The 16,428-nt window shown below is 51.7% G+C and overlaps 1 protein-coding gene across 1 annotated transcript in view; it reads right to left on the bottom strand.

The window, feature by feature from the left end:
• The window catches only part of LOC107108375 (sodium-dependent lysophosphatidylcholine symporter 1-B-like), a 38,263-nt gene extending 21,872 nt beyond the window's left edge, over positions 1-16,391 (bottom strand). Inside the window, exons 1-5 of the mRNA XM_015408800.1 lie at positions 16,188-16,391; positions 10,180-10,299; positions 9,919-10,043; positions 5,974-6,106; positions 4,066-4,144 (exon numbers count right to left, since the gene is read on the bottom strand). Coding sequence (XP_015264286.1) covers positions 4,066-4,144; positions 5,974-6,106; positions 9,919-10,043; positions 10,180-10,299; positions 16,188-16,286 — 556 coding nt within the window. The 5' untranslated portion in view covers positions 16,287-16,391. The remainder of the gene's footprint in view (positions 1-4,065; positions 4,145-5,973; positions 6,107-9,918; positions 10,044-10,179; positions 10,300-16,187) is intronic.
• Between the last annotated feature and the right edge of the window lie 37 nt (positions 16,392-16,428).

Here is a 16,428-nt window from a genome sequence, read left to right as displayed (position 1 = left end):
CCCCCAATAGCTAGCAATCCAAAACAGTCCAGTGGAGCCTGAGCGGTGGGTGTTGCCTTCTGACACACTTCTGGTGATGTCAGGGGGTATGGCATATGCAAATAAGTTATGCTAATGAGCTCCTGCACCTCTTTTTCTACGAAATGACCCCTGCTAATACAACTTTGGTTTGCACTCTGCAGCCTGCCCAAGGCAAAGCTGTTTATAGTGATTGTTATTCTGTAACTGTGCTATTATGACAAGACGGGGGGGTGGGGGGAGTTATGCTGGCTGCAAAGTGATTTAATTCATACCCCACACTTCCTCCAAGAAGCTTCGAAGTAGCATACATTTCTTTCTTTATGTATTTACAACATTTCTGTCCTGCCTCTTCAGAGTCATAATATTTATTTATTATAGAACATCACAAGAGCCCTGCTGGATCAGACCGGTGGTCCATCTAGTCCGGCATCCTGCCTCACACAAGAGTCAAGCAGTTCCTCTTGAGGGCCAACAACAGGGCATAGAGACTGAGGTCTTCATAAGAACATCAGAAGAGCCCTGCTGGGTCAGACCAGTGAGGGTCCATCTAGTCCAGTATCCTGCCTCACACAGGGGCCAACCAGTTCCTCTGCAGGGCCAACAACAGGGCAGAGAGGCCGAGGCCTTCATAAGAACATCAGAAGAGCCCTGCTGGATCAGACCGGTGGTCCATCTAGTCCAGCATCCTGTCTCACACGGTGGCCAACCATTTCCTCTGCAGGGACAACAACAGGGCAGAGAGGCCGAGGCCTTCTTAAGAACATCAGAAGAGCCCTGCTGGGTCAGACCAGTGGTCCATCTAGTCCAGCATCCTGTCTCACACGGTGGCCAACCATTTCCTCTGCAGGGCCAACAACAGGGCAGAGAGGCCGAGGCCTTCTTAAGAACATCAGAAGAGCCCTGCTGGGTCAGACCAGTGGTCCATCTAGTCCAGCATCCTGTCTCACACGGTGGCCAACCATTTCCTCTGCAGGGCCAACAACAGGGCAGAGAGGCCGAGGCCTTCTTAAGAACATCAGAAGAGCCCTGCTGGGTCAGACCAGTGGTCCATCTAGTCCAGCATCCTGTCTCACACGGTGGCCAACCATTTCCTCTGCAGGGCCAACAACAGGGCAGAGAGGCCGAGGCCTTCTTAAGAACATCAGAAGAGCCCTGCTGGGTCAGACCAGTGGTCCATCTAGTCCAGCATCCTGTCTCACACGGTGGCCAACCATTTCCTCTGCAGGGCCAACAACAGGGCAGAGAGGCCGAGGCCTTCTTAAGAACATCAGAAGAGCCCTGCTGGGTCAGACCAGTGGTCCATCTAGTCCAGCATCCTGTCTCACACGGTGGCCAACCATTTCCTCTGCAGGGCCAACAACAGGGCAGAGAGGCCGAGGCCTTCTTAAGAACATCAGAAGAGCCCTGCTGGGTCAGACCAGTGGTCCATCTAGTCCAGCATCCTGTCTCACACGGCGGCCCATCAGTTACTGCAGAGGGACAATAACAGGGCATAGAGGCCGAGGCCTTCCCCTGATGTTGCCTCCTGGCTCTGGGATTCAGAGGATTAGCGCCTCTGAATGTGGAGTTTCCCCTCAGTCACCAGGGCTAGTAGCCATTGAGAGACCTCTCCTCTAATTTCCCTTTAAAGCTGTTCATTCCTGTGGCCATCACTACATCCTCTGGGAGCAAATTCCACATTTTAATCGCTCCTCCCGTGCCACATATTTTCTTAGTCTTTAAGGTGCTACTGGACTCTTGCTCTTTTCTACTGTGTCAAGAAGTATTTCCTTTTGTCCATCCTGAACCTACTGCCCATCAGCTTCACTGGACGCCCTCGAGTCCTAATGTTTGGGGAGAGGGAGAAAAAGTTCTCTTTGTCAACTTCGTCCACTCCTTGCATACTTTTATAAACCTCTATATTATGTCCCCCTTTAGTCCTGGTCATCTTCTGTAATGATTTGTTTTATAATAAGGTTATTAAAATTATTTTTAAAAAATGAGTCCTGGTCATGGCCAGTGTTCCCTCTAAGCTGAGTTAGTGTGAGCTAACTCACAGGTTTTTTAGCCCCCAGCTCACACATTTTTCCCTTAGCTCAGGAAGGAGGGCTCCGGAGCAGACTGATTGATGCAGCGGCCAAATGGCTCGCTCACGACTTTAATGCCAGGAGCTCACAAAGTAGGATATTTGCTCACAAGACTCCACAGCTTCGAGGGAGCACCGTTCATGGCAGTTTACAGTGAACAGCTACAGTATTAAAACAGAAGCTATTGGACACAAGCATCCTAAAAATGATCCCCAAAACAGAAGAGCATTCAAAAGCTGATAAGACAGCATCACCAATTAAAAGTCTGGGTAAAAAAGACACGTCGTAGCCTGGTGCTTAAAAGAAAGTAATGTAGGTGCTGGGCAAGCCTCAAGGGGGAGGACATTCCAAAGGCGTTGTGCCACCACAGAGAGTGCCCTGTCTCTAGTTACCACTAATGTTCCCTCTAAGCTGTGGACTCTTGTGAGCAAAACTTCTGCTTTGTGAGCGACTGGCATGAAAGTAATGAGTGAGTCATTTGGCTACCGCATAAATTAGTTCGCGCTGGAGCCATCCTTCCTGAGCTAAGGCAGAAATGTGTGAGCTGGAGGCTAAAAAATTGTGAGCTAGCTCACACTGACTCAGCTTAGAGGGAACACTGTAACGCCACCCAGTTTGCCTCTGAAGGCACAGCAAGCAGAACTTGAGAGGCAGATATTGAACACACTAAGTTGCCTTAAACTGAATCAGGCCCCTGGTCCATCAACATCAGTATTCTCCACTCAGACGGGCAGGGACTCTCCTAGTTTGGTGTGAGAGCCGGTTTGGTGTGAGAGCCAGTTTGGTGTGGTGGTTGAGTGCGCGGAGTCTAACCTGGGAGAACCCGGTTTGATTCCCCACTCCTCCTCCACTTGCACCTGGCTGGATGACCTTGGGCAAGCCATAGTTCTGTCAGAGCTGTTCTTGAAAAAAGAGCAGTTTCTGTCAGAGCTCTCTCAGCCCCGCCTGCCTCACAGGGTGTCTGTTGTGGGGAGGGGAAGGGAAAGGAGTTTGTCAGCCGCTCTGAGACACCTTTGGGTAGTGAAGGGTGGGGCATAAATTCAATCTCCTCCTCCTCCTCCTCCTCTTCTTCTTCTTCTTCTGGGTCTCAAACAGAGATGTTTCACATCACCAGGTGCCTGGTATTTTTAACTGCAGTTCCGCAGGGCCGTGAAAACGGAGCTTTTCCAGCAGGCATTCCAATAGAAGCTGCACCTTATCCGCCATGCCCTGTGTCGACCTAGAGCTAGAAGTTACCTAGAGTGGTAGCACCGCTGAATGTGTTCTTAAATGCACTTTATTATATCGCACTGCCATCGGTATATCAACTGTTTTAAATTGTTTATTATGGATTTTTACACTGAGATGTATATTGTTTTATTGGTTTTATGTAAGCTGCCCTGAGCCCGCCTTGGCGGGGTGGGTGGGTAAAAAGTTAAATAAATAAATAAATAGATGTTGGGAATTGAGCCTGAAACCTCCTGCATGCAAAGCATAGGCTCTGCCACTGAACCACGGCTCCTCCCAGATTTAATTGGTAGGCATTGTTCTCTCTGCTTGAGTCCATCCTCACAACAACCCTGTGAGGCAGGCCAGGCTGAAAGAAAGTCACCCAGCAGACTTCCAGGGATCTGAATTTTCATGGCCCTAAAGCAAGAAATTGCAAGTAGATAAATAGGTACCACTTCGGTGGGAAGGTAACAGCGTTCCGTGCGCCTTGGCATTTAGTCATGCCGGCCACGGAAATGTCTTCAGACAGCGCTGGCTCTTCGGCTTGGAAACGGAGATGGGCACCACAACCCTAGAGTCGGACTCGACTGGCTTTCGAGCGAGGGAACCTTTACCTTTACTCCATTGCTCCGACAACTACATCACACTGTGCTGGTGCAAGACAGTATTGTGAGGATAATCGGGCTGATGTGCATATTTGCACGCAAAAGCTGCGTCTTAAGACTTGTCTGGGCAGGGGACAAAGGAAACGGCGTGCAAAGAGACTTACTGTAGGCAGTGGCGGAGTCCCGTTCTCTCTGGTTCCCTCCCAGGAACATAGTCAGCGAGGAATACGGCACGTGGTAGCACTAGGAAAAGGGGCGAGGGAGAAGAAGGCCCTGTCAGACTAGCATTGCCCGAAAATGCCTCTTCAGTCTTCAAGAGGGTAGATCCGTGCAAGGTTCCCCATCCATTTCTTTGCAACCCCCTCCCCAAAGTTGTTTCCGTAGAGCAACACTCAGCATGTCAGTAGCACTTCCGAGAGTGCAAAGTCCTTATCTGGAGTAGGGTTGCCAACCTCCAGGTGGGGCCGGGAGATCTCCTGGCATTATAACTCTTCCCCTGGTGAGTTATCTGAAGAAGTGAGCAGTGATGCACAAAAGTTCCTCCCCTGCCACAAATTGGGTTAGTCTTTAAGGTGCTCCGGGGCTCTTGCTCTTTTCTACTGCTGCCTCTATACGGCTACAGACTAACACGGCTACCTATCTCGATCCACACTTGATCTATATAGCTACATCTTGATCTATCTGTCTTCGGATATATGAAGAAGTGAGAAGGGACTCGCAGAAGCTCAGGCCGTGCCGCAAATTTTGTTAGTCTTTAAGGTGCTCCTGAGGAGCTGCGGTGGCTCAAGTGGTTAAGACGCTGAACTGCAGGCTGTGGAAGGTCGGTCGTTCAGCAGTTCGAGACCCGGGTGCCGCATGACGGAGTGAGCTCCCATCTCTAGTTCCAGCTCCTGCCAACCTAGCAGTTCAAAAGCAAGAAATTGCAAGTAGACAAATAGGTACCACTTCAGTGGGAAGGGAACAGCGTTCCGTGCGCCTTGGTGTTTAGTCATGCTGGCCACATGACCACGGAAACGTCTTCGGACAGCGCTGGCTCTTCGGCTTTGAAACAGAGATGAGCACCGCAACCCTAGAGTCGGATTCAACTGGCTTTCGAGCAAGAGACCCTTTACCTTTACCTAAGGTGCTCCTGGATTCTTGCTTTTTTCTACTGCTGCCTTTATACGGCTACAGGCTAAGAAGCAGTAGAAGAGAAGAGATTGGATTTATACCCCACCCTTCACGACCCAGAGGAGTCTCAGAGCGGCTCACAAACTCCTTTCTCTTCCCCTCCCCACAACAGACACCCTGTAAGGTCGGCGGGGCTGAGAGAGCTCTGACAGAAACGGCTCTTTTTCAAGAACAGCTCTGACAGAACTATGGCTTGCCCAAGGTCATCCAGCAGCTGCGAGTGGAGGAGTGGGGAATCAAATCTCGTTCTTCCAGATTAGAGTCCGCGCACTTAGCCACTACACCAAACTGGCTCTCACTAACACAACTCCCTATCTTAATCTACACTTGATCTATATATCTGCATCTTGATCTATCTACATCTTGATCTGTCTTCTTCAGATATCTGAAGACATGAGCCAGTGGCTCACGGAAGCTCATGCCCTGCCGCAAATTTTGTTAGTCTTTAAGGTGCTCCTAGGGGCTGCGGTGGCTCAAGTGGTTAAGACGCTGAACTGCAGGCTGTGGAAAGTCAGTAGTTCGGCAGTTTGAGACGGAGTGAGCTCCCGTCTCTAGTTCCAGCTCCTACCAACCTAGCAGTTCGAAAGCAAGAAATTGCAAGTAGATAAATAGGTACCACTTCGGTGAGAAGGTAACAGCGTTCCGTGCGCCGCGGCATCTAGTCACGCCAGCCACGTGACCACGGAAACGTCTTCGGACAGCGCTGGCTCTTCGGCTTTGAAACAGAGATGAGCACGCTGAGGCCCCTCCCCTCCCCAAACCCCGCCCTCCCCCGGCTCCACCCCCCAAATCTCCAGGTATTTCCCAACCCAGAGCTGGCACCCCTCGTCCGGGTGACCGCCACCCAACACAGCCCAAAATCAGAAGCCATGAATGGAATGGCCCCCTCGACAAATCCTTACGCTCATGCAGGTCTGGAAGAAACAGTACGTCACCAAGTACCAAAGGAACCTCAGGGACACAGAGAAGGAATCGGAAGGGACAAACCATAGCAAGAAGTAGAAGAAGACACCAAAAGGTGTGGAAGCGACGATCCTGCAAGGAGAAGATCAGAACGTGAGAAGTGCCCTGCTGGATCAGACCAAAGGGCCAGTCAACCTCACCTGCCTTCTCGGTACTTGGTTGCCATGGGAATGTTGGGGAGCGTGAGACAGGGCTACTTTTGGGCAGGACGCACAGGAACGGAGTTCCGGCTGGCTCCTGAGTTGGCCACACCCAGCAGGAACTCATTAGCATAATAGGCCACACCCAACAGCACAAACTCATTAGGATTGGCTACATTAGGGGTGTGTGGCCTAACATGCAAAGAAGTTCCTGCTACAAAAAAAAGCCCAGGGTTTTGAGAACAAAGTAAACAGAATAAGAAGCAAAAGGTGGGTGTGGCTGGATGACCACACTTCTGGTAACATGGGGTGTGGCCTAATATGTTAATGAACTGTGCTGTCAGGGGTGTGGCCTAATAGGCTAATGAGTTTCTGTGGTTGGGTGTAGCCTATTAAGCTAATGAGTTCCTTCTGGGCTTTCTCTACAAAAAAGCCCTGAGTGTGAAGAATGTCTGCTTTCACTTTTGGGCACCTAGCTGTTGCTTCTAGTTATCTCATGAGGCCCAGACAAATAACCTTGAGCCCCAGTCAGCATTGGAATAATCTTTCCCTGGGAACTATGGGCTGTTAGTTTCAGTGGGCCTCTAGCTTAGGTTTGATTGGCCCTGGGCTATTAGAGTCCTGCTTGACTTAGGTATAATTGCTGGCTTTGTGCGCTTTCCCCCAGTTCTAACACAGAAACGTTTAGAGCCTGGATCCTATCAATGTCTCAATAAACTTTATATTCTTCTGAATGACTGTTATTGGGAATTGATTTTGCCAGGGTTCTGACAGGGCCCATCCAAACCGGCAGCCTGTTTCTGACACAAAACAGCCAGAGGCATACGGGCAGTCACAGCAAGGGCATCGAGCCTGTTCCCCTATCGCTTATCTACAGCCTGTAGTATTCAGAGGTACGCTGTTTCTGAACGTGGAGGTTCAATTGCAACAAGGAACTCATTGCAACTGAGACCAGGACCAATGCTCAAGATCGCCAGCTCTGTTTTCCGGATGTGCTCTTGGGCCTTTAACAGTTGTGTGGAAGGCAGAAGTCCAACCGGTGAAACTTCCCCTGGCAGGGAGAACAAGAATAAACAGAACCGCAGGTCTGACCGCTGGTGACAGATCCGGATTCAGGATCTTAAGCTACAGGGAAGGTGGCTGCAAGAGTCAAGTCTTCAGAAGCTTCTAAACTAGGGGTGTCGAACTCACTTGTTATGACGACCAGATCTGACATAAATGAGACCTTGTTGGGCCAGGCCATGTGTGTCATAACCCATGTTCCCTCTAAGCTATGGAGCCCTGTGAGCAAAAATTCTACTTTGTGAGCTACTGGCATTAATGTTGTGAGCAGGAGGTTTGGCTGCTGCATAAATTAGTTTGCTCTGAAGCCATCCTTCCTGAGCGAAGACAAAAATGTGTGAGCCAGAGGCTAAAAAATTGTGAGCTAGCTCACACTAACTCAGCTTAGAGGGAACACTGGTCATAACATGTAATGCCAGGTAGAGGAGATATAAACTTTATAAAGGACACAAACCCAAAGCGGTTTTTTAAAACTTAAACTAAAACCATGCTTAAAACATTAGCAATATTGCACTATTTTGTTTATTTAACAGTGATCACTGACACCTCTTGCTCTGAATTTATTGCATCGAAATGTCTGTGCTGTTGCAATCTTGAGTGTGCTGTTCAGGTGTGTATCTGTAAGCTGCAAACCTACGATGATGCAGCAGCCGCACAACTGGAAGAAGCAGCAGAAGGCAGCCAGTTCCGCTGTGGGCTGAAAGGAGCCCTCCAGAGGAGGGGCCCGATTTGGCCCCCGGGCCGCATGTTTGACACCCCCATTTTAAAAATAGTCTTGACCGTTGTGTGTGTGTTGCAGAGATAAGGGAAACGGGGCTGCCAACTCTGAGTTGGGAAATAACTGGAGATTTTAGGGGTGGAGTCTGGGGAGGGCGGGGTTTTGGGGGATCTCAGCAGAGAAATAATGCCATAGAGTGAACTGAGAGGAACCAAAAAAGACGGGGAGCCAGTGTACAAGGATAGGAACAAAGCACAAAACCCACTGAACAGAGATAACCAATATATGAAATGTGTAATAATAATTCAATAATGCAAAAATATAATTATATAACAATATCGGCCAAGGTGTAACCAAGATACAGAAAGAAGAATAAATGGAAAGAACAATAAAGTCCCAATTATTTTACTGTGTCTCACTCCAGTAGGGTTGGAATAGGTAAAGGTAAAGGTTCCCTTGCTCGAAAGCCAGTTCGAGTCCGACTCTAGGGTTGCGGTGCTCATCTCCGTTTCAAAGCTGAAGAGCCAGCGCTGTCCGAAGACGTTTCCCGTGGTCACGTGGCCGGCATGACTAAACACCAAGGCACACGGGACGCTGTTACCTTCCCACCGAAGTGGTACCTTTTTATCTACTTGCAATTTCTTGCTTTCGAACTGCTAGGTTGGCAGGAGCTGGAACTGGAGACGGGAGCTCACTCCGTCATGCAGCACCCGGGTCTCGAACTGCTGAACGACCGACCTTCCCCAGCCTGCAGTTCAGCGTCTTAACCACTTGAGCCACCGCAGCTCCGTAACAGGGTTGCAATATCAAAGTCCAATTTGACATGCAATTCATCATGGAGTGGACGTTTCAGAAGTCCCATAAGCCATAAAAAGCCATGATGCCAGCAGCTCACAAAGTAGAATTTTTGCTCACAAGGCTCCACAGCTTAGAGGGGGCGTTGGTTACGAACTTCCAGGTGGAGATCTCCCAGAATTACAAGCCATCTCCAGGAATCGGAGGAATCGGAGACCAGTTCTCTTGGAGGAAATGGCTGCTGGGGAAGGGGGCGCTCTAGGGCATTAGACCCCACTGATTGTCCATCCCCTCCCCACAAATTCCGTCCTCCCCAGGCCCTACCCCAAATCTCCAGGAATTTCCCAAGCCAGAGTTGGCAAGCCTAGGTTGTAGCCAGCTCTTCCCCCTCCCCCTCTTGAAGCTACCAGTCGTTTTGCCTGCTCCAAGTTCAGAAATACCTGGAGATTTGAGGGTGGAGCCTGGCAGAGCCAGCTTAGAACAGAAGAACAGAAGAGGAGCCAATGTTGGGTCAGGCCAGTGGCCCACCCAGTCCAACACTCTGTCACACAGTGGCCAAAAATACCAGGTGCCATCAGGAGGTCCAGCAGTGGGGCCAGGACACCAGAAGCCCTTCCACTGTCCCCCCCCCAAGCACCAAGAATACAGAGCATCACTTGCTCCAGACATAAGAACATAAGAGAAGCCATGTTGGATCAGGCCAATGGCCCACCAAGTCCAACACTCTGTGTCACACAGGGGCCAAAACCCAGGTGTCATCAGGAGGTCCACAAGTGGGGCCAGAACTTCCAGAAGCCCTCCCACTGTTGCCCCTCCCCAGGCACCAAGAATACAGAGCATCATTGCCTCATATAAAGCACCCAAGAAGACAGAGCATCCCTTGCCCCAGACAGAGCGTTCCATCCATACCTTGTGGCTTAGAGCCACTGACGGACCTCTGCTCCAGATGTTCATCCGATTCCCTCTTGAAGCTGTCTATGCTTGTAGCCGCCAAGACTTCCTGCCAGTGTTCCCTCTAAGCTGAGTCAGTGAGAGCTAGCTCACAGGTTCCTTAGCCTCCGGCTCACACCTTTTTGTCTCAGCTCAGGAAAAATGGCTCAGCTGCCTACCAGATTGCCACTCACAGACCTCCGGATTCCAATCGCAGAGCCTCTTGCTTCCTGACTCACCAGGGGATCAGTTTGCCGCATCTCCTGCGAGGGCTTCTGCTGACCAGGAATCCCACAGCCGGGTCCGTCACTGCATCCCAGGCTCGCCCCAGGAAGAGGATCAGAGATGCGTGGAAAGGTTCCAGCTGCATTGAGACAAATGCCTGGCTCAGAGCAGGGGATTTTTTTGGAAAGAGGCCGATGGCTGGGACACTCCACCCATTCAGAACATGCACAAAGAGGTCAGCTGGCAGTCTGTGCCCTTCCTCGATATCGGCTCACCTGCACGACGTCAAGCAGGAAGATCTGGAGGAAAAACCCAAGCGCGTTGCCCGTGAGCTGGTACGGGGCACCCCCGATGGCATAGCAGACCTTCCGGTGCAGCGGCAAAGGAGACCTTCCCTGGAAAGGAGAGATCGAGGAGAGCTCTGAACCTCCCCGCCCCAAGAAGCAGTCTCTAATAGAGACCCAGTTTGGTGTAGTGGTTAGGAGCGCAAGCTCTAATCTGGGAGAACCGGGTTTGATTCCCCCATTCCTCTACATGCAGCTGCTGGTGTGACCTTGGGTCAGTCACAAGTTCTCTCAGAGCTGTTCTCTCAGGACCAGTTCTCTCAGCCCCAGCTAACTCACAGGCAGTGTTCTTTCTAAGCTGAGTTAGTGTGAGCTTTTTTGTTGTTCAGTCGCACAGTCGAGTCCAACTCTTCGCGACCCCGTGGACCAGATCACGCCAGGCCTTCTGGTCTTCCGCCGTCCTCTGAAGTTTGCTCAACTTCATGTTCGTTGCATCTATGACACTGTCTAACCATCTCATCCATGGGGTTTTCTTGGCAAAAATACTGGAGTGGGTTGCCATTTCCTTAGCCTCAGGCTCACAGGTTTTTTTCTTAGCTCAGGAAGGATGGCTCCAGAGCAAAGGAACTTATGCAGTAGCCAATTCACTCACTCACAACCTTAATGCCAGTAGCTCACAAATTAGAATTTTTGGTCACAAGACTCCACAGATTAGAGGGAGCACTGCTCACAGGGTGTCTGTTGTGGGGAGAGGAAGGAGATTGTAAACCGCTCTGAGATTCCTTTGGGAGATGAAGGAGAAGGAGAGGAAGAGGAGAGAGAGAGAGGAGAGATTGGATTTATACCCTGCCCTTCACTACCCAAAGGTGTCTCAGAGCGGCTGACAAACTCCTTTCCCTTCCCCTCCCCACAACAGACACCCTGGGAGGTAGGTGAGAGAACTCTTGACAGAAACTGCTCTTTTTCAAGAACAGCTGTGCCAGAGTTATGACTTGCCCAAGGTCATCCAGCCAGGTGTAAGTGGAGGAGTGGGGAATCAAACCCAGTTCTCCCAGATTAGAGATTTATACCCCGCCGTTCACTACCCAAAGGAGTCTGAGTGGCTTACAATCTCCTTTCCCTCCCCCCACAACAGACACCCTGTGAGCAGTGTTCCCTCTTAGCTGAGTTAGTGTGAGCTACCTCACAGTTTTTTAGCCCCCGGCTCACACATTTTTGTCTTAACTCAGGAAGGATGGCTCCAGAGCAAACTGATGTATGCAGTAGTCGAATTGCCTGCTCACAACTTTAATGCCAGTAGCTTAGAAAGCAGAATTTTTGCTCACAAGACTCCACAGTTTAGAGGGAGCGTTGCCTGTGAGGTAGGTGGGGCTGACAGCGCTCTCTCGAGGACTGCTCTGAAGAGAACAGCTCCGAAAGAACTTGTGACTGACCCAAAGTCACCCCAACAGCTGCAAGTAGAGGAGTGGGGAATCAAACCCGGCTCTCCCAGATCAGAGTCCGCGCTCCCAACTACCACACCAAACTGGCTCAGCGAGAACCTTGCTGGATTCCGTGCATTCATTCAAAAGAGCCTGAGCTGCTCCAGTACTCCGCCCTGGCAGGTTTCAAGCCTTCCTCTAGAGCACGGTTCCCCAACGTGGTGCCCATAGGCCAACTGCCCATCAGCTTCATTTGGATTAAGTTCTAGTCTTTGGGGAGAGGGAGAAAATCACTGCTTTGTCAGCTCTCTCCACTTCATGCATAATTGAAGAAACCTCAATCATGCCTTCCCCTGGGGAGAGCAGAGCTTGCCAAGTGGGTGAACTTTGGTACAGCTTGAATCAACACACCCACAGCCCCCGTCTTCCCACCTGCGCTTCGCCGGGGCTCTTGTCCAAGGAGGGCAAAGGCCATGGCACGGGGGAAAGGCTTTGGCAGGCGCTGCAGGATACAGCCCGGTACAAAACCACCCCGAGCAAGGAAGGGGCTAGCGGATCTCTGCCAGCCCCGCCCCGCGGCTGTTTGCAAAGCCAGAGCAACTTCTGCAGCACCTCTCTTGAATTGAATCGTCTCCCTCTTCCAGAGTCAGATTGAGCTTGGAAGCACCCTGGGGCAGAGACCTGCTTATGTTGCTCTGTACAGGACAGGGCCGATTGAGTGTCCTCAGCAAGGGAAGAACTGATTATCGTAGCAACGTAAGAGCATGCTGAGGCCCAGGGACGTGCAGTGGCTAGACTGTTGGACTAGGATCCAGGAGGCCCGGGTTCGAATCCCCACCCTACAAAAAGAGGAGGAGGAGATTGGATTTATACCCCGCCCTTCACTACCCAAAGGAGTCTCAGAGCGCCTTACAACCTCCTTTCCCTTCCCCTCCCCGCAACAGACACCCTGTGAGGTAGGTGGGGCTGAGGGAGCTCTTTTGAGGACTGCCCTTGAGAGAACAGCTCTGAGAGAACTTGTGACTGACCCAAGGTCACACCAGCAGCTGCATGTGGCAGAGTGGGGAATCAAACCCGGTTCTCCCAGATTAGAGTCCACGCTCCCAACCACTACACCAGGGGTGGCCAAACTTGCTTAACGTAACAGCCACACAGAATAAATGTCAGCTGTCTGAGAGCCGCAAGACATGAACTAATACGACACACGTGTTTTTATTGGAAGAGATGCAAATTTGCTTGTTATGAACATTAAATCAGACTGTGTGAAAGCGCCACGTGTGGCTCCTGAGCTGCAGCTGGGCCACCCCCTGCACAACACCAAACTTGCTCGGAAGGCGACCTTGGGCCGCTCATGCAATCTCAGCCTAGCCTACCCCACAGGGCTGTTGTGAAGATAAAATGGAGAAGAGGTACATTATGTAGGCCACCTTGGGCCCCCATTGTGGAGAAAGGTGGGGTATTAATAAAGCAGATAAATAAATAAACAAACAAATACAGCTTGGAAGCACCACTTCAAGAGCCAGTTTGGGGCTGCCCTTGACGCAAATCCAGAAACTGCAGCTCGTGCAGAATGCCGCGGCCAGGCTTTTGCTGGGTCTCCCGAGATGGGAGCACATCTGGCCGGCGCCGAAGGCACTGCACTGGCTGCCAATAGCATACCAAATCCGCTTCAAGGTGCTGGTACTTACCTTTAAAGCCCTATGTGGCCAGGGTCCACAGGGCCGGCTCACTCACTAGGTGATCGCAATAGAGCGGGCTGGCCCTTGGGGGCGCCAAACTGCACCCGGCCCCGTACTCTGGGAGTTTCTTGATTATTTGTGTTTTTCATTCTTCCTAAAATGCATTTATTGGTCGCGCCAGGGCCGGGGGGGGGGGCGCCAGAAGGGATCCTTGCCTAGGTGCAAAATAAGCTGGGGCCGGCCCTGAGGGCCCAGCATACGTGAGGGACCGCCTTTCCCCACACATACCCCAGAGAGCACTACAGTTGGGGTCGCAAATCGGCTAGTGATTCCAGGCCCCAGGGAGGCCAGGCTCGCCACAACCAGGGCTGGGGCCCTTTCAGTGGCGGCTCCTACCTGGTGGAACAAGCTCCCAGAGGAGATCAGGGCCCTGCAGGACTTCTCACAGTTCCGCAGGGCCAGCAAGACGGAGCTCTTCCGCCACGCTTTTAATTAGGAGCTGCCACTACCACCAACTGTTATCGCTAGTAACAACGGGGTAGTGGGTTGGCCCTATATGGAGATCGAGCCACAGACTCGTGATAGATCGATCACCGCTGAATCGGGACTTTGTGTTACATCTACAGTACGCCATCTAAATTCGATTGAAGGACTAACATCACCGAGCACTTTAATTGTATTCTATGGTTGTTTTTATCTTGTTTTATATGTTTGCATATGTTTTATATATCTGGCACACGTTGTCCTAAACTGTGAGCCGCCCTGAGCCCGTTCACGGGGAGGGCGGGATAGAAATATAATATAATAACATAAATAAATAAATAATAGTGGTTAGGAGAGCGTGGACTCTTATATGGGAGAATCAGGTTTGAGTCCCCACTCTTCCACTTTTACCTGCTGGTGTGACCTTGGGTCAGTCATAAGTTCTTTCAGAGCTGTTCTCTCAAGGACAGTTCTGGAAAGAGCTCTCTCAGCCCCGCCTGCCTCACAGGGGGTCTGTGGTGGGGAGGGGAAGGGAAAGGAGTTTGTAAGCCGCTCTGAGACACCTTTGGGTAGTGAAGGACGGGGTATAAATCCAATCTCTTCTTCTTCTTCTTGCAGAGGCTGAATGCATCACAGATAATCCTTGAGCTTCCAAGTATGATCTGACTTTATAAAGCCAGTTTGGTGTCGTGGTTAAGTGCACGGACTCTAATCTGGGAGAACCGGGTTTGATTCCCCACTCCTCCACTTGCACCTGGCTGGGTGACCTTGGGTCAGTCATAAGTTCTTTCAGAGCTGTTCTCTCAAGAGCAGCCCTGGAAAGAGCTCTCCCAGACCCACTGACTGTGGTGGTGAGGGGAAAGGAAAGGAGTTTGTCAGCCGCTCTGAGTGAAGGGCGGGGTGTAAATCCAATCTCTATTCTTCTTCTTTGGGGGCAGAGGCCTCCCTATGTGACTCTGTATCGGGTGGGGTACACTGACAGTCCTAGATAAATAAGAAACTGCTCCATAATAGCAACATAACAGGATACTAAGAGCCAGGGCGGGGCAGTGGTTAGAATGTGAGATCAGGAGCTGGAGGACCCGAGTTCGAATCCCCACTCTGCCTTGGAAGCTTGCTGGGAGACCTCGGGGCAGTCACACACTCAGCCTAACCAGGCTACTTCAAAGCAGGGTTGCCAACACTGAATAGGGAAATTCCTGGAGATTTTGGGGGTGGAGCCTGGGGAGGGCGGGGTTTGGAGACAGGAGGGACAGCAGTGGGGTATAATGCTACAGAGTCCATCCTCCAATGCAGCCATTTCCTCCAGGTGGCTGAGGGGAACCTGAATATTCAGAGGCACAAATCCTCAGAATCCAAGAACTAGGAGGCAACATCTGGGGAAGGCCTCAGCCTCTATGCCCTGTGGTTGGCCCTCCAGAGGAACTGGTTGGCCACTGTGTGAGACAGGATGCTGGACCAGATGGGCCACTGGTCTGACCCAGCAGGGCTCTTCTGATGTTCTTATGAAGGCCTCGGCCTCTCTGCCCTGTTGTTGGCCCACCAGAAGAACTGGTTGACCCCTGCGTGAGACAGGATGCTGGACTAGATGGACCCTCAGTAGTCCGATCCAGCAGGGCTCTTCTGATGTTCTTATGAAAACCTCGCCCTCTATGCCCTGTTGTTGGACCTCCAGAGGAACTGGTTGGCCACAGTGTGAGACGGGATGCTGGACAAGATGGACTCTCACTGGTCTGATCCAGCAGGGCCCTTCTGAGGTTCTTATGAAGGCCTATCTGACCTGTTGTTGGACCACCAGAAGAACTGAGTGGCCACTGTGTGAGAAAGGGTGCTGGACCGGATAGACCACTGGTCTGACCCAGCAGGGCTCTTCTGATGTTCTTATGAAGGCCTCGGCCTCTCTGCCCTGTTGTTGGACCTCCAGAGGAACTGTTTGGCCCGCGTGAGACAGGAGGCTGGACTAGACAGACCACTGGTCTGACCCAGCAGGGCCCTTCTGATGTTCCTATGAAGGCCTGGCCTCCCTGCCCTGTTGTTGGCCCTCCCGAAGAACTGGTTGGCCCCGGTGTGACCCAGCAGGGCTCTTCTTATGACTCTGAAGACACAACAGGAAAACCCCCAAATGAATTTTGCAGGCCAGGCACAAGAAGAAGGTAACGGAAATGCAAAAGCCCCACAAGAAGCCAGGGCTGCTACCTCGGCCGGCCAGCCTAGCCGAGCCTGGGGAAAGCGAGGCACCCAAGGGAACGCCGCCTGCCTCGCAACGCGACAGGCAACCCTGCTTGGGGACAGCGTGAGCGCGCACGCCGGCTCTGGGAAGCCGCCTCCCACCCTCCCCGCGGGCTGCAAAGCGACAGACGCAGGCATTGCATTGCATTGCACTGCATTGCACGCACGCCTCCCCCTTCCCCCCTACCTGGAGGGGCTGCGGCGCCTTCCCGGGGTCTTCTGCAGCTGCGGCTTGCAGGGTTAACCCTGTCAGCGCCGCATCGCCCTGGCCTTCTTCCGGAAGCATGGCGGGGGATCCTTATGATTCGTCTCCCCCCTCCCGCGCCATGCACGGTTGCGAGAGGTTGCGAGAGGAAGGAAGCCAGCGAGCGCGGAGACAGGCTGGGCTCGCCTCCCGAGCATACCTCTTCCTTATGTGTCCTAGAGGG

Source organism: Gekko japonicus, unplaced genomic scaffold (genome assembly GCF_001447785.1).
Source record: "Gekko japonicus isolate JY-2015 unplaced genomic scaffold, Gekko_japonicus_V1.1 scaffold3456, whole genome shotgun sequence".
Taxonomy (NCBI): domain Eukaryota; kingdom Metazoa; phylum Chordata; class Lepidosauria; order Squamata; family Gekkonidae; genus Gekko; species Gekko japonicus.
Note: the sequence above shows the minus strand (reverse complement) of the source record. Positions and strands in the feature narration are given on the sequence as shown.